General features: G+C 41.9%; 1 protein-coding gene across 1 annotated transcript in view; it reads left to right on the top strand.

The window, feature by feature from the left end:
• The window catches only part of NT5DC2 (5'-nucleotidase domain containing 2), a 996759-nt gene that overhangs the window by 66135 nt on the left and 908927 nt on the right, over positions 1 to 21697 (top strand). The window contains exon 2 of the mRNA XM_044078885.1: positions 2070 to 2254. Coding sequence (XP_043934820.1) covers positions 2070 to 2254 — 185 coding nt within the window. The remainder of the gene's footprint in view (positions 1 to 2069; positions 2255 to 21697) is intronic.

A 21697-nucleotide genomic window follows, 5' to 3' on the forward strand; every position in this document is an offset into this window, starting at 1 on the left:
GGCAGTGCTGCTTAAGTGGTACTTTTGAAAAAGGTGGGTCTGTGAAGGTCTGCTATTTACATTTCAAGGAAAGCCACTGAAAATGGCATGCTGGGCAGGTTCCGGATTACTGACTCATTGGCCAGTGGTTGAAAGCATAGTATTAATGTGGCTGGCAAAGCCAATTTGTTGGTTCAGTGCTGTGAGTGGGTCACCCCTAAGGTGGACAGTGGGAGCAGTGTGGATGTGGGGGTTAATTGATGTCTGCAAGGCCTCTGACATTGTGTTCCTCACAGGATGCTGTAAAAGTGGATTTTAAGTTGACTTTGGAAGCGAAGCATAGGGTGCTTTTTGAAGGGGGAAATCTTTGGGGGAAAGTTGGTGAGAGTGGATTGCAGCAGGGTTCAGAGGTGGGCTAAGACTTCATTTTTTTGGGCATCTTTCCGATATGACATTTGTGTTGAGAGCAAGATCAATGCATGTTGCTTTTATCCAAAAATGAGTATTCCCATCTTTGTTAATTTACTGTCTACAGAGAACCTGCAGTGACTTGCACTGTTTGTCAATCTGGTCCCAGCTGAGATTTATCTAAAACAAAAATGCATGATTATGAATGTTTAAATCCACGGAAAACGTGCATTCATAAGATGGCCTTAAAAGGTGGAGGAGGTATTCCCTTTTAAACTGCATGATGCATTAAAAGGCAGACACGAATGCCAGTAAGATAACTAAGGTTCCATATAGTACAGGGACTGAAATCTGGAAATGAGGTCGCTTTTTCATTTTGTAGGACACTAGTAAAACCACAGTTGGAGTACTGTGTACCTGGAGACTATTAAGAGGAAAGAAGATTGTGCTGTTAGGAAGTGTGCAGTATAAAGTTACTGGTTTTCTAACGGAATAGAGAAACTGGTGTGTGAGGATAGACTTCTAAAGATAGATGTTAGTTAGGAGAGAGATGCGGATCGTTTTGGACACAGTAAATTTTTAGGGGCAGTAATGGAGAACGCTGGACTGCTGTAGGATCTTTGCATGTTGCTTAAAATATTATGACAGGAAGCATAATTTGACAGCTGTGCACTTCCGTCATAACATTTTGAACCTTCTTAAAGTGACAGAAGGGGTAGTGCAGTGAACAATAAAGGAGTTGTACTAAAGTGGACTGTTTGTCTTTTATGTATACAGATGCTGGTTTCTGCCTGTTAGTTCAGCGAAGCTTTTTATCTTAAATGAGAGATTGATTAGATCACATTTTGATTAACTATATTGTCTTTCTGAAAACATTGTACACAAACGTCAGAAATGACTTTTGCATTTAACTGATTATACATACCTCAGAAAAGATTCTGGTTTCTTTCTTTCTGATGGTTCTGTTAGTTCTCTTAAGGTGTGCTTTGACGTTTAACCTTCAAAAATACAGTTAAAACTAGCACCCTGAACAGGTTTGTATTTATGCATTTAACTTATTTTTAAGAAAATATCATCGTTCTAATCAGCTGTTCTGTGATACACACTTAAATATTTTTAAAAAAGTTAATGGAAGTATTGGAGAGAGAGTGTCATTTGTATTCTGCATCTCAAGTTGTACACAAGGCCAGTGTTATCCGTTGTTGCCTTTTTAGGGGCCAGTGAAAGGGGCTTTTTCAGGATAGTCTTAAGAAAATATTTGTTACAAAGGGTGATAGAACCCTGGAATATGAGGCTATGGTGCAGCACAAATGGTCAGAGAGGTACAGGGTCAGTTGAGACAGAGCAAGGAAAGGGTGAGAAAAGAGTATGGGAGGGACAGCTTCCAGCTAGAACATTCCAGTGGAATAACCTGTACTGTTATTCAAAAATACATTAATGTATAAGAAAGACTGATGAGGTCTCTGTAGTATAATCAGGTGCTGGTCTTGCTGCTAATAGGAGACAACACCATATTCCCCATGATCAACAGTGCTGTTCTCCCTGTCTTTATAACGTCAACTGTTATAGGCTGGTGTCTAGTTGAGAATTATTCCTGAAAATGCTGGGGTGGTCACATTGCCATTTTCAGCATGATTTATTCCTTGCCCACACTGAGCATTATTTTGCCATTTTCTTTCCAGATTTGCTTCCACCTGGGGTCTGCAATCTTCTTAATCCGGCTACGATTTTTGCCAACAATGAGATCAGTTTGGAGGACATTGGCATCTATGGTTTTGACTATGACTACACATTAGCCCAGTATTCAGATGTGTTGCACACACTAATCTTCAATGCTGCTTGCAACATCCTTATTGAACAATACAAGGTAAGGTGTATTAAGGCATCTCGCTTTAAGTTTTCTGCTTTGGTCATGGTGATATGGTTTAGTTAACTATTTCTTTAAGTAGCAAATTCATTTTTAATCAGTAATTTATCCAGAGTAAAAGAAACAAGTTGTGTTGATCTTGTTTAAAAGTTAATCAAAGCTTGGCGGATTTAGTCATAGTTATTTATTAATTTTATTTATGTGAGTATTTGAAACAGTTCATCAAAAATTCAGATTTTCAGTGGAGGCCCAGGGAAAAAAGCTCCAGCTACATGGGTTATTGTAACAAGCTGCAGTCAGCGCAGAAAAAATTAGCAGAAGCAGGTTTATTTTCACATAGCTGAGTCATAGTGGTGTACGTGGTAAAATATAGCACAAAAAGAAGCAGCTGTTTTGCCTTAAAACATCTGCATACTTGGGTGGTATGCAGTTGCAGTCAGAGCTTAAAATTGTAAGCTGCAGTAGTCATAGAATAAATATTTGCACAACTTACATTTTTTTTTACATAGCTAAAACAGTTAAACACAAAATTTAGACCTACTGGAAGGAATTATTTAACTTAATTAAAACATTCTAAGATAATCAGTGGTTTAGCTAGCTATTCTGGTGTCGTCCTTCAATCAAATGCACCTTCAAATTTCAGTTGAGCAAAAAGAAAAATTGTCTGTTACCAGATCTGACCGTCCTTATCTAAGAAGCAAGTCGGGTCAGTTTTTTTCACTGTTTACGCTTGTACTTCCCAAAAGGGAAAAAAAAATCCAGTCTACTGATTTGGCAATTCTCATTTAAAGAGCAAGCCAGACCTTTTCTTAATCTCTGACTTGAATAGCAAAAAAAGCTCTTCTGTCCTTTTAAACTGTAAAGCTTTATATTCATTGATGGACAATAAAGACGTTATAATTAAACCTGCAGACAAAAGGTGGAGCAGTGGGGTACTGATGGATTTTCAGCTCTTCCATAATAAAGTGAAGGATATGCTAGGAGACGAGACATATACTCATGATGGTCATTAATAATGTTGAACTAATTTTTACTGAATTGAAACCGTTGTATTTTGAAGGAAGGCACATTTAAATTTGTGTGGATGGAATTTCCGATTTGTTCCTATGTTTAAGACTTTTTTCCCATTATACATAAAGATCAATATTACCCTCCCCTTAGGCCGACAGTCTTGGGCAGGGGTTGGCTAACAGAGAATGCCTCTATTTGGGTTGAGTCCAAGTTGAAATTGGCTTTGGCATCTACTCCCAGGATTTTAAAGGATACAGCACATTTTTTAACCTCCTTGTATGATTTATATGTCCACAGCAAAATTAGACGCTGATTTCTTTATTGGTCACTTTGGATGTTTATTTACTGTCATTCCCAATGAATATGGCCTTAGGGCCATTAATAGCTTTCTTAGTAAGAATAGTGTTTTGGATGCTAAGACCACAAAACTGATAGGTAGTTTGTTACAAGTGATCCTAGATGATATCTTTTTGTTTGATGGACAACATTATTGACAAAACAAAGAAGCTGCCATGCAAGCTCCATGTGCGAACCCCTATGCCAATATGTTATTAGTGCATTGGGAAGAGGCAGTTATTTTTTAGTGTCCAGCATGAATAGCGAAATCATTTGGCATATTATGTAAGATTTGTGGATGATGTGTTTGTTCTCTGGTATTGCACACCAGATGATTAGAGTATGCTCATCAGTTACCTTGAATCGACCACAAGTTTCTTGAGGTTCAGTACTCGTTTCTCTAGAACAGAGCTAGTGTTTTTGGACATATGACTTATGAAGAATCATAACATTGTCTTACAGACCTCTGTATTTAAAAAAACTTGCTGGGGAAAGTCTCTTATCTTATGACGGCATACATCCAAGACACGTTTTTAACAATATTATGAAAGGACAAAACAGGGTGTCTAGGTTATTTACTGAAGATTCATCTTTTGAATGTGAGACAGAGTACTTGGCCACTTGCTTTAAGTTAAGAGGCTATGAGAAGGGTAGGGTGGACCCATGTTACTGATGTTAGCAAGAAGGATAGATATACAAAGGCTAGCTAAAGGAGTATCGAATGCAGTAGCTGACAAAAAATGGGACAACAATAATGGTAAAAAAAAACGGTTATTTTTACGATATAGTAGTGATATTGAGTGAGTGTGTGACATCATACACAGTCATTAGAAGATTCTACAAAGAGATGACAATTAAAGTTATAGTAGGTGATAAGCCTTTCTTTACTTTTAAACATAATAGGAATTTGAAAAAGATGCTGTGCACTGAAAGAGGTTTTAAATCTGGTAACACTTTTGACTCCAAATGGATGGGAACTTTTGCCTCCAGACATTGTAAGGCCTGTCCTATGATAATGAGGCAGAATGTCTTTATTCATTTGACATGTAAACGTTATGAACCTAAGTTGTATGCTGATTGTCAGACAATAAATGTAATGTAATATATTTAGTCAAGTGTAATGCCTGTGATTCATTCTACGTAGGCAAAATCAACTGCTGGTTGAAAGAGAGAATCTTGCAGCATTTATCTGCCATACGGTTACAGAATTAACGTAATGCTTTATATCAGCATGTTAGTTGTAATGCATTTGTTTGTTTTGGTCTTAAAAGTTAACAATATTAATTTGGGGGGGGGTGATCTGGTGAACTTCATGGAATCAAGTGAAATACAATGGATAATTGAACTCAGGGCAGATAGGAGCCTGGGTTTGTGTGGGATGATCCCGCTCAAACCCATTTTGAAAGGACGTATACCCAAGTACTGATTTGTGATTGGTTGATTATTGTTTAAATAGCCACATTTTTACTTGTTTTGATCTGATGAAGGGATGTCATCCCGAAAGTGCTTATCTACTTGTCGGTGTTTTATTATATTTAAGTTCATACAGTTTTTAGCCTGGTGTTTCAGATGTTTCACTTATTTATTTATTTATTTATATTTGTTGACCGGGAGTGTCCGACTGGATGTAGGTCCATTTTCAGTGGAGGCCCGGGGAGAAAAGCTCCACAGTTAAAATAAACAGACAGTAGTTACATTGGATTACATAGCGATTAACAATTTACATAGCAATTACTTGCAACATATTTACAGATGAAGAACAAAGTACATCAGTAGACAACTAGAATCTTTATCTGTGAAGTACATAACAGACATTAACAAATGTTACAATAAGAAGTTCCCGCTGTATAATAAATACTAGGCTTATGAGCATGTGAGCTTCCTTAATCAAGGTAGTTAGTGGAGTGGAAAGAAAGGTAGTGGTTGGATGGGGTGGGTGATATTAGAGTGGGAGTTGCAAGGGCATAGCCAGCATGTTTTTAGGTGCGCTTTTAGTAAAGTTTTGAAGTGGGTGCATGATGGTATGGAGGTAATTGTGGGTGGGAGGGAGTTCCATAATTTGGCTATGGTGCAAGAGAATAATGCTTCACCAGCAGAGTTATTGGCTTTAGTGATCTGCAAGTGATTTTTGTTGCTGGATCTTAGTGGTCTGGTGGTGCGATAGGTTGGAGTAGATTCTGGAGGGATGGGACATTTAGTGGATGGTTTACTAGTTTGTGGGCGAGTGAGAGTTGATACCATTGAAGGAGGTGAGGGAGTTCAAGCCAGCCCAGTTCAGCAAGTGAGACACAGTGGTGACTACGGTAGGTTGCCCCTGTGGCAGATTTGGCGATTTTGTTGTAGCAGGTCTCTAGCTTGTTTAGATCGCATTGCCTTAGGTTGGTATATATTGGAGAGGCATAAAGTAGGTTGGAGGTAAGGTGGTAATTTGCTATTGAAATCTTTGCTGCTTTGGTAAGAAGTTGCTTATTTCTGTATAACGCTCCTAGTTTTTTGTGGACTTTTTTTATGGTCATGGATATGTGAATGTCAAATTTTAGTTTGTCTATTTCCACTCCTAGCAATTTGGTGTGTTCAGTTGGGTATATAGTGTTGTCTTTTGCTGTGATGTTAAAGTGAGAGTTGTTTTGAGTATGTTTGGTGGGTTGGAAAATGAGTAGTTTAGTTTTGTTTGGGTTGAGTATTAATTGGGCATCGGATAACCAAGTTTCAACGGAGGAAAAGACTTCCTGTGTGACTTTTTGCAGTTTGGGTAGGGACTGGGCTGAGCAGATGATGGTTGAGTCATCTGCGTATTGTATGAGTGTGCCATGTTTGGTGGCAGAGGCTAGATTATTGGTGAAAACAGAGAAGAGTAGGGGTCCAAGGATGGATCCTTGGGGGAACCCCTGTGGAGACGGGTAGTTGGGGAGATATGTCATTCTGCCATACAACGGATTGTTGGCAGTCAGACAGGTAACTCTGAAACCAGTTGGTGACTGATTGTGAGAAGGATAGGTTATTGAGGACAGAGATAAGTTGTTTGTGTGGGACCATGTCAGATGCTTTAGCTAGGTCTATGAAAGTAACAGAGGAGAGAAAGCCATTGTTTTTATGCTGAAGGATAGTGTTAGTATAGGAGAGTAAGGCATTGGTGGTGCTATGGTTTGGTCAGAAACCATGCTGATTATTGGAAAGGAGGTTGTTAGTAAGGAGGTAGTGTGAGACCTGAGAGTGTATGCATCTCTCTAGTATTTTGGAGAGTGGAGAGAGAATAGCTATGGGGTGGTAATTGGTTAGTTCTGTGGAGGGGAATTATATGTGATACTTTCCACAGTGTGGGAACCTAACTTTCTGACTGAGATCGGTTAATCAAGATGGATACTGGGTAGGCCAGAGCATCAGCTGCAATTTGTAGGTATTCACTTGGGAGGTTGTCTGCTGCTAATTTGGTGGGCTTAAGTTTAGTTAGAGTTTTTTTATGCTGGAGGTAGGTACAGGAGAAAAATAGAAGGCAGTGGGGAGATTACTAGTTGAAGGTGTGGGTTGGAGGGGAGGGGGGTTGTGTTGTTTAGCTAGTGATAGTATGGCTTGTGTGAAGTGTGTGTTGAATGAGGTAGCAATATTTTCTGAGGAGTGAAGGATGTTAGGAGGAGGGGTACTGACTTTACCTGGGTGGAGGATGGAGTTTATGGAGGACCAGAATTGTTTGGGGCTGTGTTGGGAGGAGTCTAGGGCAGACTGGTAGTATTGGAATTTGTCCTTTTTTTTTAGCTTTTTGACTCTATTGCGTAGTTCTAGGAATTTGTCTAGTTGAGGGGGTTTTGGTTTTGTGCCAGTGCTTCCAGGCTTTATCCCTGTTTTTCATTTCTGACTTAGTAGTTTTCTGTAGCCATGGGGAGGGTTGTGCTTTGATTCTGGAAAGTCTTATGGGGGCATGGTAATTCAGGATGCTCAGGAAGGTAGTATTAAAAAATTCAACTGCATCATCAAGACTGAGGTACTTTAGAGGATGCCAGTTACATTCTTTGAGGGATGAGATGAATGTGAGTGGGTTAAAGTTTAGTTTTTTATGTATTTGACGGTAGATGACAGGTTTAGTTTGGTATAGGTATTTTTTGAGTAGGAATGTTGGGGAGTGATCACTGAGGCTATCTGATAAGCAGCCTGTTATATATGACTGGGGGCTCTTACGGACTAGTATCCAATCCAGGGTAGTGTGCTTGCTGGAGTTTTTATATATCCTGGTTGGCGACTGGACTAGTTGGGTGAAGCCATGAAGGTTTACATGATGGGTTGGATGGTTGCCAGAACAGGATTGCCAGTCAGTATTGAAATCACCTAAAATGATAGTTTCTTGGGGGAGATGGTGGGTAGACTAGCTGAGGAGGTTTTCTAGTGGAGGGATGTTTTGGCCAGGTGGGAAGTAGCATCCAATTATGTTGATGGTTTTGTTTTGGTTTATTTTGAGGTTGGTATATATTTCTTCATTGCCTGTTTGTGGAGCTGATGATTTTAAGATCTGGATGTTTAGATGCTGTTTAAATATTATAACTACAGTGCCTCCTTTCTTGTTTAGCCGATCTACTCTTAGTATGCCATAACCTGTAGGGAGTATTTGCTCACTGGTAATGTGAGGTTTTAGCCAGGTTTCTGTCAGGATGACTATATCTGGGGAGTACAAGTCTATGGTGGCATAGAGTTCATGGACTTTGTTGGATATACTTCTAATATTTAGGCTTAGTAGAAGGAAGTCACTTGGCTTTCTATTGGCTGTAATATAGGAGAAGTTGTGGTTTCTAGTCTGATTATGGGGATAGGAGTTGGAGATGGTAGGGCCAGGGTTGGGGTGGATGTCTCCACTTAGGGCTAGTTTTGATATGCATGAGGTTATTAGTTCTCAGTTTTTGAATGTGTCTGTTTATAAGGGAAACTTTATGATTGTGCTCTGTGGGTAGTAGGTATGGTGGGAGGGTTATGTTAAGTTGTAGGAATGCTTTATGTTTGAGTAATATAGTTGGTAGAATATGTGGGGGTGCATAGGGATGGTTCTTGAGTTGGTGGGAGGGGAGCTGAGTGAGGGTGAGACATGAGTGGTGGTGTGAGTAGTAGTACAGTGGTAGTGGTTGAGTGGGGGAATGATGGAGCTTTGGTAGGATGTAAGATATGCTAGGAGAGCGCATGCAGTGGGCATAGGTATGGTATGCTTGTACATGTTCGTTGAGGAGGTGTGATAGTAGTGGGAAGATGGAGGAGGTAGTGTTGGGTTAGCGCTGTGGTTGGCTGTTGGAAAGATGGGAGGGGTTTGTGAGTGTAGTAAAGGTGGGGCCACTGGGGGCGGGAGGGGAGCAAAGCGGGTAGAGACCCTGTTAGTTGCTCTTATGAGGGGGCTGGAAACAATCAGTTAACAGAGTTAACTGATAAATGAACATATGATAGTGACAAGGGTGGTTGTAGTTTTAAAAATGGTGCCTGCCACAGGTAGTATTTCTTAACTTTGGGATTGTCTTAAGGTAATAAACAGGGAAGGGGGAGGGGAGAACAAGGGTGTGAGCAGGCAGTTCTTTGTACTGCTGCTAATGAGCCAAAGCAAAGACAAGTTTGTGTTTAAGAAACAATCACAACTGACCAAGGATTGCTCTGAAACTGCAAGTCATTTCTTAACCATTTCTCAGGTGGAGAAACAGGATAACCTTGTATCAGTAGGCTACTGTGGTCTCAGTTTAAATTAACAAACACAGTATTGATCAGTTATGGATACTATTTGCTAACAGAATGGAATAAGAGAGAAAGTGGAAGGTGTGTGTGGGTGTGTGTGTGGGTGTGTGTGTGGGTGTGTGTGTGGGTGTGTGTGTGGGTGTGTGTGTGGGTGTGTGTGTGGGTGTGTGTGTGTGCGTGTGTGTGGGTGCGTGTGTGTGGAGTGCGTGTGTGCGTGTGTGTGGAGTGCGTGTGTGTGTGGAGTGCGTGTGTGTGTGGAGTGCGTGTGTGTGTGTGGAGTGCGTGTGCGTGTGGAGTGCGTGTGCGTGTGGAGTGCGTGTGCGTGTGGAGTGCGTGTGCGTGTGTGTGGAGTGCGTGTGCGTGTGTGTGGAGTGCGTGTGTGTGTGTGTGTGTGCGTGTGTGTGGGGTGTGTGGGTGTGGGGGGTGTGGGGGTGTGGGCGGGTGTGGTGGGCGGGGGGGGGGGCTACTTACAATCCAAATCAGAGTGCTCTCCAGGGGAAAATGAATATTGGCTCAAACAGGTAGACACATACTCAAAGTTAACTTTAGCTGTTTGCAGACGGTTCAGACCCGGGCTGCGCTTTTCTTATAAGAATGATAAAGGTGGTACCGCAGTTGAATACTTACGAGTGGCGTTCGGTTGGAGAGACACTGAGCTCCTCATGGTGCCTGTAGCAGAGTGGATTGTAGTTTTTCACTTGCTGAACTCCCTCACCTCCTTCATTGGTATCAACTTTCACTCGCCCACAAACTAGTAAACCATCCACTAAATGTCCCAGCCCTCCAGAATCTACTCCAACCCTATCGCACCACCAGACCACTAAGATCCAGCAACAAAAATCACTTGCAGATCACTAAAGCCAATAACTCTGTCCTGGTGAAGCACTATTCTCTTGCACCATAGCCAAATTCTGGAACTCACTCCCACCCACAATTACCTCCGTACCATCATGCACCCACTTCAAAACTTTACTAAAAGCTCCCCTAAAAACATGTTGGCTATGCCCTTGCAACTCCCACTCTGTCACCCACCCCATCCAACCACTACCTTTCTTTCCACCCTACTAACTACCTTGATTATAGCAAGCTCAGATGCTCATAAGCCTAGTAGCAGGAACTTCTTATTGTAACATTTGTTAATGTCTTTTATGTACTTCACAGATAAAGATTCTAGTTGTCTACTGATGTACTATGTTTGTCATCTGTAAATATGTTTGTAATTTAATTGCTATGTTAATCAAATTGTTAATCGTTATGTAATCCAATGTAACTACTGTCTGTTTATTTTAACTGTGGAGCTTTTCTCCCCGGGCCTCTGCTGAAAATGGACGTACGTCCAGTCGGACACTCCCAGTCAACAAATGTAAATAAGTAAATAAATAAATGTTTTAATTTTTCTTTGTTGCATACACTTTTTTCATCCATACCTTTAGTGCATCCTGTCCTATTTATTATAGGATTACTCCTTTTAAACTGTAACAGACTGCGTGCTACATTTGTAACAAGTAGTTGTTGTTTTTTTTCCCAACAAACATCTTTATTAAATTTTCACGTGACATGGGTAATCTTACATTAATATAAATGAAAAACAAAATGACACCACTTTAATTGCAATTATAAATCACAGACATCATTAAAACAACTGTAGTTGCAAACATTGTGCATCACTTATATTCAATCCAGTCATTCATTGTCAGCTAAGCATTCTATGGCTCATTCAAATCCTGCCTCTTAAACTTTGTTCCTACTCTTCATATATTGTTCCCACAATTCCCATTTTTTCTATGTAGTTTGCTCCCTTCCCTTTCGTAAAGATCCAAATTTTAGTTGTTTTATCTCTATTACTATATTCACTACCTCTAGTAAAGTTGGTCTAGACTTTGATTTCCATTTTCTAGTAATTGCTTTTTTGGCAGCCACCATAATTAGACTCAGCAGGCAATTCTGATTCTGTATCATAACTCAAAAAAAAAATCATCTCCCCAGTCAATCCAATCTGCCCACCCAGCATTTCTGACATAGCGGTCTGCAGGGAATCCCTAAAGTCTGCTAGCTCACAACATTCCCAAAAAATATGTACACAGCTCCCTTTTTCTTGCCTCCAGTGTTTGCTATCCACCTGAGGAAAAAATTATTTGGCGTCTACTTGGGGTATAAAAATACCTATGTAAACACTTCAAGGCAAAGATCGTAAATCTTCCAGACTTTATCATATATCCCCCATTCTCTCTTTGTGAACTGCTTATCCAATCTCTCTTCCTAATCCTTTCTATGCTCCTCTGATTTTTATAATTATCATGCAATATTTTATATGCTTTGCTAATTATTTATTTTTAATGGCAGCTTCTGTTGTAGATTCTATTAAAAATTCTACCAGTGCTGGCCTTTCATTCAGGAGCCCCCTATTTATTTCTCTTTGCTTATACTCTAATATCAATCCTTGATAGGGAGGGCAATCTCTAAGCTGTAGTCCAAATAAATTCTTGGCCTCTTCCCATTCTATTACCTTTCCCTCTCTAGTTATTTGCTCCCAGTACCTTGGTTCCTTTCACAGTTTATTCCAATAAATTCCAGCTCCGTCTTGCCTATTATATATTTGTCTGACCACAGTCATCCCTATTGGCAAAATCTTTTCTCCATTCTTGTGCCAATTTGGTTCCCAGAATACTCCCTGCTATTTTATGTATGTAATACTCTGTATTATTTTTGTTGTTCTCATTAAGAGTCTGCATCCAAAATCCCAATCTTTCCTTATTTCTTGAGCTTCCTCCCTGTATCAGCACCATTCCATTCCAGTTTGAATTATAGATGTAATGTGATCCTATCTCGCCTACATTCTCTACAGATGGGTTCGGAGCCGATCCTCGGCTCCGACTCGGCGCTATACAATAGAACGCAGTCTCTTATTGGCTGAGTCACCTCATATCCCAGGATGCACCACCACTACCTCCCCAGATCTCGTTTGCCGCTTTCCAGCATAGACGTGGTCTCGGAGTTGGCTGAGCTAAGTACCTCTAGTCAGAAACTTTTTCTGTCAAATTTCTTTCTAAAATTCACCCAAAAGCTGTTTTAACGGCTAGTGTTGTTGTGTGATTGTGTTTTGATACTTTTTTGTGGTCGATTGTGTATATTTGTTGATAGAAAGGTTCCGTTTAAGTTAGAGAGGCCTAGCCCTACCTTAGGCATTTAAATTAGAGTCTAGTTGTCGCTGTTAATTGTTTGTCTGTAATTGTTGTTAACTTTTCGTTAAAACCATGTCTAAAGAACATAGACTTTCTGGTTTTAAAAAATGTGTCAAGTGTGGTTACAAGATGTCTATAACGGATGATCATTCCTTGTGTGTGTATTGTCTAGGTCCCAAACACCTCCAGGAGTCTTGTAGCGTTTGCCACGCTTTTTCCTCTCGAGTCCTCCAAGAGAGGAAAAACAAATTTGATTTTAAAAGGGCTCATTGCCCCTTCTTTTGAGGAAGCTTTATCCTCTTCTTCTCCTACTGGCAAGAAGAAAAAATCGTCGGCTCCGACCAGCCCGTCGGAACCGATAGCCAAAAAGTCTAGGCAGGCTTCTCCGTCGGCTCCACGGACTTCGGAGCCGAGGGCGGAACGGTCTGCCTCGATGTCTCCAGCCTCGACTCCTCTGGCTTTGGAGTCGAGCTCGGCATCGAGGCGTGTCACCTTCATCGGCTCCACTGCCTTGGGCCGATGAGGGTTGCCCGCTCAGACACTTCCACTTCGAACCGAAGTCCACATCGGCTCGAGGAGATTGCAATAGTAGTGGAATCTCCTCGGCCAATCGTCTCGAGCCTTTACGGGCGGTCCCCACTCTTTCGGAGCCGGCGGAGAAGTCGACTCGGACCCGATCGGTCTCTTCTCGTTCTTCGAGGATGTCCAATTCGGACGTAGACAGGGTGCTTCAGAAGCTCTTCCAGTCACCGGTCTTCGCTAAATTGATCTCGACTCCTGCCCAGTTGGCTCTGGAGCCGATCCCCCATCCTTCTACTATCATTCCTCCTCCGACAGCCTTGGCGCCGTTGGAGTCGGTGTTGGTGGATCCGGTCAAAGTTATCGAGTCGGCTCCGACTCTAACTTCAACTCCGTCCCTTGGGTCGGGGTTTGGTACACGGACTTCCTCAGTCGGCCCCGGGGGGGATGCTTCGGATCCGATCCTTTCGGTTCCAAGCCTCCCTCTAGGTGCGTCGGCTGCGGGGGCTCCTGTTACTGTTGTGGCCTCGGGGACGGGACCTTCCCAGGATTCTGGGGGTCCGGCCTTCGATGCCATGAGAAGTGCTTTAGCCAAATCCTCTGTGGCCACTTCGACCTTTCCACCACCACCACCACCTTCCTTGGGCATGGTGACTGGCGTTTCTGGAATCCCCCTGTCTCGTGACAGCGGAGCCCCTGGGCCTGAGGTTACCCCCATTGGTGGTTCCCTTCTTCCTGGAGGTTCCTCCGACACCCTTTCGGAGGAACCGCCCAGGAAGAGACAGTGTAAGAGGAAACACGTCGACTCCCCTGACGAGTCCCTCACATCGGATACCGACCTCGATGATGCGGAGGGGTCCCCAAAATCATCTTCGGAAGATGTCTCCTTTGCAGACATTCTAGAAATCCTTAAACACCGAGGCAATTGGCAGTCCAAACCCCCTTCCGCTGAGGAGTCGGTGTTCCTCAAGGCCTTCGGGGCTCAGCCCTCCGCCTCCTGGGTGTCTCCGCCCTTCGATGAGCTTCTGGATTTGATCTCTCGAAGGGCGTGGGAACACCCGGATTCTGTGGAACCGGTGCCAGCTCGTCCCAATAAGTTTCTCTCGGCACCCCCGGACAAGGATTTTTTATCTAAGGGTGTGGCTGTAGATGCTATGGTGGTGGCATCTGCCACCCAACAAGATATGGCAGAGGCTTCGACGTCCATCCATCCCCCTAACAAAGAGTCTAGGAGCATGGATCGGTACGGCAAGCGTACCCTTACTTCAGTGACCTTTACGTTAAGGTCTCTGAATTATTTGGCACACTTCACCAGACTACAGAGGGATCTGATCAAGGAGCTGTCGGATGCCCTCTCGGGTAACTTACCTGATCAGTTAACTCAGACGGTTAACTCTCAGTTGGCTACCCTATCCTCATTATCTAACTCGTCCATGAGGCTCATTTCCTATGCGGCCGAAGGAGCGAGTAGAGCGGCTGGAACAGGTGTTGCTCTACGGAGACAAGCCTGGTTACGCCTGTGTCATTTTGCAGAGGCCTTTAAGTCTTCCTTTGCCGACGCCCCCTTTGATGGGTCCTCATTGTTTGGACCCAAGGTAAAGGACACTTTGACTTGCTGCGAGGAGGAGGGTAAGACCTTGGCTGCCGTAGGAGCCCGTTTTTCCACTCCCGTCAGGCCTTATCCCAAGGCCCGAAGGGGAGGGAAAATGTGGTTCCGTAAGTCTTAGAAGCCTTACTCGTCGCAGCAGAGCGACCCCCCCTTCTAGAGGCAGAGGAGGGGGAAATTTTTCAGGGAGACGCCGTCCCAGAGGCGGCGGAGGCCCCCGCAACACTGGAGACCGCGAGTCCTTTCGTGGCTCCTCCTCCTTCCAGCATCCCTGAAGGAGTACCCGACTGTGCAGCTCTGGAGCCAGTCGGGGGTCGTTTCTCGAAGCACCTAAAGGCCTGGGAAGATATTACTCAGGACCAATGGGTGCTTCGAATCATTGCCGGAGGTTACTCCATCCCCTTTGTTCAACCACCTCCACCAGTCCAAAGAATCCCGGACCCACCACCCAGTCAGCGGGATCATGCAGCCAACGGTATCAAAGCTGCTTCAAAGGAGTCATCCAACCTGTCCCCGCAGACCAGGCGGATTAGGGACTTACTCAAGATTCTTTTTGGTGCCAAAAAAGACCGGGGACTTGAGACCCATTTTGGATCTCAGCAAACTGAACCGATTTGTAAAAAAGTCCAAATTCGGATGGTCACTTTACAATCCATTCTCCGCTTTTGGAGAAAGGAGTTTGGATGTGCTCCATAGACCTCAAAGACGCCTACTATCACATTCTGATGGATCAGGCGTCGAGGAGACACTTACGCTTCAGCCTAGGAGACAGTCATTTTCAGTTCCGAGCACTGCCCTTTGGTTCACCACAGCCCCCAGGGTGTTTACCAAATGTTTGGCAGTCGCGACTGCTCACTTGAGAAGTCTAGGATTCCAGGTGTTTCCATACCTAGACGACTGGCTCCTAACTGCCGCTTCCAGGCATCTACTCTTGCAAAATTTAGCAGCCACGATAGCACTGGGCAAATCCTTAGGAATCACCTTCAATTGGTCAAAATCTGTATTGCAACCATCTCAGCGTATTCTGCTTATCGGTGCAGAAATAGATTCAAGGCAGATGCGAGTCTATCTTCCTGCAGAAAGGATCGCGACGCTTCAGTCTCAGGTCCGGACCCTACTCCTCAGACGTCGTGCTCCAGCAAGAATGGTCCTGCAACTGTTGGGCTCCATGGCAGCCACCATTCTTCTGGTCCCCTTGGCAAGGTTGCACATGAGAATACTTCAGTGGCTCCTCTCAGTCCAGTGGTCTTATCAGGACCGTCCCCTTAGTCACCACATTCTGATCACGGACACGTGCAAACAGGATCTTCGTTGGTGGCTTCTAACCCCCAATCTGAATCAAGGGCGACCCTTCGTACCGCCACTCCCCTCTGCCACGCTGACTACGGACGCCTCCCAGACAGGGTGGGGGGGTCATTATCTGGACAGGTCGGTCCAAGGCACGTGGCACCCCGACGAGAGTCTGCTTCACATCAATATCCTGGAGATGAGGGCGGTGCTTTTAGCGTTGCAAACACTGCACGATCACCTCCCCCAGGGTACAATTGCCATTCAATCCGACAGCATGTCGGTAGTCTGGTACCTAAACAAGCAAGGAGGAACCAGGTCCTATCCCCTTTGCAGAGAGGCCATGAGAGTATGGGATTGGGCGATTGCTACCAAGCGTTTTCTAATAGCAACGCACATTCCGGGGAAATCCAACGTGATAGCCGACAGACTGAGCAGAACTATTCTCTCCCCTCACGAGTGGTCCTTGAACAACAAAGTGACAACACAGATTTTCACAAGATGGGGAGTCCCCTGTTGCGATCTCTTCGCAAGCCCCTTCAGTGCGAAGTGTCACCACTTCTTCACTCTGACCCCAGTTTCGGGGGAGTCTCCCAAGGACGCTCTAGTCCACGATTGGCCCTCCGGTCTGCTATATGCCTTTCCGCCGGTTCCCCTTCTCCCCAAGGTGATTCAGAAGGCGATTCGCTTGAGAAGCAGAATGATATTAATCGCCCCATACTGGCCTCGGCAAATCTGGTTCCCCTTTCTTCACAGGTATGCATTGGAGGGTCCTTGGTTCCTGGACCAAGTCTCGGACCTTTTGACTCATCAGTCTGCCCACCCAGCATTTCTGACATAGCGGTCTGCAGGGAATCCCTAAAGTCTGCTAGCTCACAACATTCCCAAAAAATATGTACACAGCTCCCTTTTTCTTGCCTCCAGTGTTTGCTATCCACCTGAGGAAAAAATTATTTGGCGTCTACTTGGGGTATAAAAATACCTATGTAAACACTTCAAGGCAAAGATCGTAAATCTTCCAGACTTTATCATATATCCCCCATTCTCTCTTTGTGAACTGCTTATCCAATCTCTCTTCCTAATCCTTTCTATGCTCCTCTGATTTTTATAATTATCATGCAATATTTTATATGCTTTGCTAATTATTTATTTTTAATGGCAGCTTCTGTAGTAGATTCTATTAAAAATTCTACCAGTGCTGGCCTTTCATTCAGGAGCCCCCTATTTATTTCTCTTTGCTTATACTCTAATATCAATCCTTGATAGGGAAGGCAGTCTCTAAGCTGTAGTCCAAATAAATTCTTGGCCTCTTCCCATTCTATTACCTTTCCCTCTCTAGTTATTTGCTCTCAATACCTTGGTTCCTTTCAGAGTTTATTCCAATAAATTCCAGCTCCGTCTTGCCTATTATATATTTGTCTGACCACAGTCATCCCTATTGGCAAAATCTTTTCTCCATTCTTGTGCCAATTTGGTTCCCAGAATACTCCCTGCTATTTTATGTATGTAATACTCTGTATTATTTTTGTTGTTCTCATTAAGAGTCTGCATCCAAAATCCCAATCTTTCCTTATTTCTTGAGCTTCCTTCCTGTATCAGCACCATTCCATTCCAGTTTGAATTAGAGTTTTCTGCTTGTGCTACGTATAGGAGCCTTAATTGTGTTACTCTAAAATATCCTACCAGTTTGGGTAATCATAGTCCGCATTATTCTATTGAAATAATCCGCTTATCTTACTTGACCCTTGCTGTCTTCCCTTCCCAGAAAAAATCAGTCAACTCTTTTTTTAATTGCAGCCACAACTTCTCTGCTTGATAAAAATATGTCTGACCTGTGTAACAAGGCTAAAGGGACTAAAAACATTTTAATGGCTTGTATCTTCATATACATATAACAAAACTTCCAGTTGCTCAGTTTTTGTGTTATCTTCCGTCTAATCTCTTCCCACATATCCTTAGCAGCCACAACAGAGTCATTTCTAATCCATACTCCTAAATACTTCATTTTATCATGTCCCCATAAATATGGATATTGTTGGACCAGTTCGTGGGTGGGTACGTAATTTACCGCATTTGCCTTTGTTTTAACTTCATTAATTTTGTATCCCGAGGCGATTTGAAACCGTCTTAAAATGTTCCACAACACTGTAATGTTCCTTTCTGGTTTTGTCATGTATAAAATATCATCTGCAAATAGAGCCAGCTTTTCCTGACTACCATACCAATTATTATATCCTTGGATTTCTGAGCCCCCAATTTTCTTTGCCAGTGGTTCTAAATAAAATGCAAACAACAACAGGGAAAGAGGACAACCCTGCCTAGTTCCTCTACTCAAGCATAAATTATTGGAGAGGACCCCACCCACTTTAATTTACACCTTTGATCCTTCATATATTCTTCTAATCAACCTTATAATTGTATCCGGGAAAGCAGACACTTCCATTGCCCTGCTCATGAAGTCCCAGTCTGCTTTGTCAAATGCTTTCTCTGCATCAAGACCCACCAATAAAAGTGGTATTTCCTTACATTTTGCTTCTCCGTGGATCATCACTGTTCTGTTAATTTTGTCAAATGTTTGCCTTCCCTCCACAAAACCTCACTGATCCATGGCTATCTGTTTTGGTAATACTTTTGCTATTCTTTTAGCCATTATAGACATAAACACTTAATAACCATGGTTAGCATTGAAATGGGCCTGTATAAATCTGGATCCGATAGATCTTTACCCTGTTTAGGTATTACCTTTACCACCTCCGTCTAGGAGACTAGTACTTCTCCTTCTCCTTTTAAAATGCTGTTAAACCAAACCTTCCAGATCTTTATCAGTTTTTTTTCTCTCCTAACTTCTACAGGAATAACATCTATTCCTGTGGACTTTTTTGTAGGTTGTTTATATATAGCCATTTTATCTTGTCCCTTCCTATCCTGGTAGTAATTGAGCCTCACCTGCCTATAACCTTGGCATATTTGATTCTTCCATAAACATTTCTATTTGTACCTTTTCTTGATATTCATATTTCTCTGCTTTATACAAATGTTCATAAAATTTCCGAAATATTTCTAATACTTCAAGTAGTTGTTAAAGTTTGTCAGACACAAAGCTGTCAAGTGCTTCATTTCTGACTGCAAGGGCAATCCCAGCATTCATTTCCGAATACTTGTAAAGCAGTTAATTTTGATCAGTATGGGAGGGACATTTAACACTTTGCATCCACCCGGTTGTCCTCTTTGCAACACCCTAGCTATGCCTCTGTAGATAATATACAGCTGTACGTAGTAGTGTGAACAGAATGCAATATATTGCATAAGCAGTACATGCTTTTTTATATAGATAAGAAGTAGATTTATTACTGTAGAAATAATGTAGAAATGCAGAACGCCACCAAAAAATTAAAAGAACTCAAACTATAGACAATACAGAAAAAGAATCCAGACACCAGTGAATTATAGGTTGGCATTCCCCATTCCAATATCTAATGAAATGGGCATGAATAAGGTCCATTATTTTTGACAATTGGAAGGTTATTCTGGGTAATCCAGATTTAGTTAAAATTTTTGGTAACCAACCATTGTTCACGTACAAGAAGACAGTTAACATTAAATCCATTCTTGAAGGTAACAGCCGAGATTATAAGTCAGAAGTTGATAACCCAGGCACTTACCCATGTGGACATTGTTGACAATGTAAATTTATTATGGGTTCATCTTCTATCGAATTTAAACATATCAACAAGACTTTTTGGGCTAAGGGGCGTTAGACTTGTGACACATCAAATGTGGTTTATGTGGCTGTCTGTAATTCTTGTGCACATTTTTATGTAGGAAAAACCATTAGAGCTTTACGTAGGAGGGTTTATGAACATACCTTGGCTATTAAGAAAAAAGACCCTTCTAATGCGCTAGCCAGACACTCACTGAGTTGTGTGGCTTTCAAGAAATTTTCTTTTTACGTTTTGGAGCAAGTAGATGCCAGTTTGTTTAGTGGTAATTTTAAGATTACTTTAGTTGTGCGGCTTTCAAGAAATTTTCTTTACGTTTTGGAGCAAGTAGATGCCAGTTTGTTTAGTGGTAATTTTAAGATTACTTTAGAATGTCATGAAAGTTTTTGGCAATTTTATTGGTGGCTGATCAGCCCTCAGGTCTCAATGAAATGGTTAACATAAAGTGCTTTTAACAAGCACACAGACCTTAAAACTTTATTTGTATTTAATTATTTTTTGTTATAACATTTGTAAATAAGTATTTTTTATACTAAAGTACTTTTTATACTAAAGTTTACTAAGGTATGGCTATACTGCCTTTAGTATTAGCATCTTTGTATTAATGTGGTTTATATTGAAATGTGCCTTTAAATTTTGAATGGTTTGCTATCATGTGACATTTGAAATTTTGTATTTATGGGCTTGTGTGATGGGTAACTCCTGTTTCTGATGAAGTCCAGTTGAATTAAAAGTGGATGAAAGCGCTAAGTTGGTGTCTGGATTCTTTTGCTGCATTGTCTACAGTTTTTCGAGTTCTTCTGTTTTTTTGGTGGTGTTCTGCATTTCTACACTATTTCTACAGTTTGTACTGCTCAGATGATGGCAGCTTAGAGTCTTTCACAAGACGCGCTTTTAAATTTAAGTACCTATCCTGTTCCTGCAGAGTTTGCTCGATTTAGTGATCAATTAACTTCTGTTATTGTTGGGACCATTAAGGAAGGTTTTTGTCATCACCTTGATAACAAGAGAGGCATGGAAAGGACGCATAATGACGTTTTTCAGCGTTCTAACGTTACCACGACTACTTCACAAGGATCTTCTGTGATGGCTGCTATCGGTAATGTCAGTGATGGTTTTTCCACTACTAATAATGTCAACGAGGATTGTAATTTGTTACACAACGTCTTTGGTGAAGCTTCCAGTCCTTTCAGTTATTTGGTAAGTGTTTCTTCTGATTTACAAGTAAGTGCATCAGACGCTGACTGGATAATGCTTTAAATAGCTGTAAACAATTTTTTTTGTTGGAAAAGTTAGCTATTAAGTCTGTTTCTTTACAGCTGGAAATTTTCTACCTGGAAGATCACATTAATTTGGGTTGTGTTCCTTTATGATTGCGGTTTTTTTAAATTTCCTAATTGTGTTCAGCATGGTGATCCATTGTATAAACAATTGGTTGAGCTTTTCAGTAATACTGGGCTCACTTTTATAAGTATGTTGGTGCAACACTATAAGACTGAATTAGAAAAACTGAAGGCTGAAATGGAGACATTGGATGTTAAAGTTAGAACATCTGAAGTGTTTTCTAATTTTTCTACTTTTTACCATGGTATTCCCACTAAAGTTAGTAGGCATAGAGCTTCTGTTGTCAATTGAAAGCAAGGTAAATTGAAGAGGGACCTTGCAGCGTATGCTGCTAACAGCCTACCCTGTAAAAACTTTTAGAGACAGTCTTGACAGAGTTGATCAGAATCAGGTAAACACTACTGTATACACTACTTCTGTCAATGTCTTATGATTCTCAATTTCCTGTTTCTGCTGTTGGGCAAAACAATACAGGGACTAGGGATACAGAAACAGTTGTTCCTTCTACTTCTTTGAACTCTTCCAATAATGTCCCAGGTCCTTTTTTAGTGGACAGTGCAGGGAACAAGAAAACCCTGAAATGGTCGAACAACCAAATCAAGAACAAAGGGGGACGGAAGGGTTGAAAGAAGAATTAGACTTTCAAATTAATCTCGGTAATCTTGTACTTAGTGATTATACTGTTTCTGTTTTGAAGCGTGTTTTTTCATTTATTCCTGCTAACACTGTTAATAGTCTAGAC

This window comes from Protopterus annectens, chromosome 7.part1, assembly GCF_019279795.1.
Source record: "Protopterus annectens isolate FY-2018-M chromosome 7.part1, PAN1.0, whole genome shotgun sequence".
Lineage (NCBI taxonomy): Eukaryota > Metazoa > Chordata > Ceratodontiformes > Protopteridae > Protopterus > Protopterus annectens.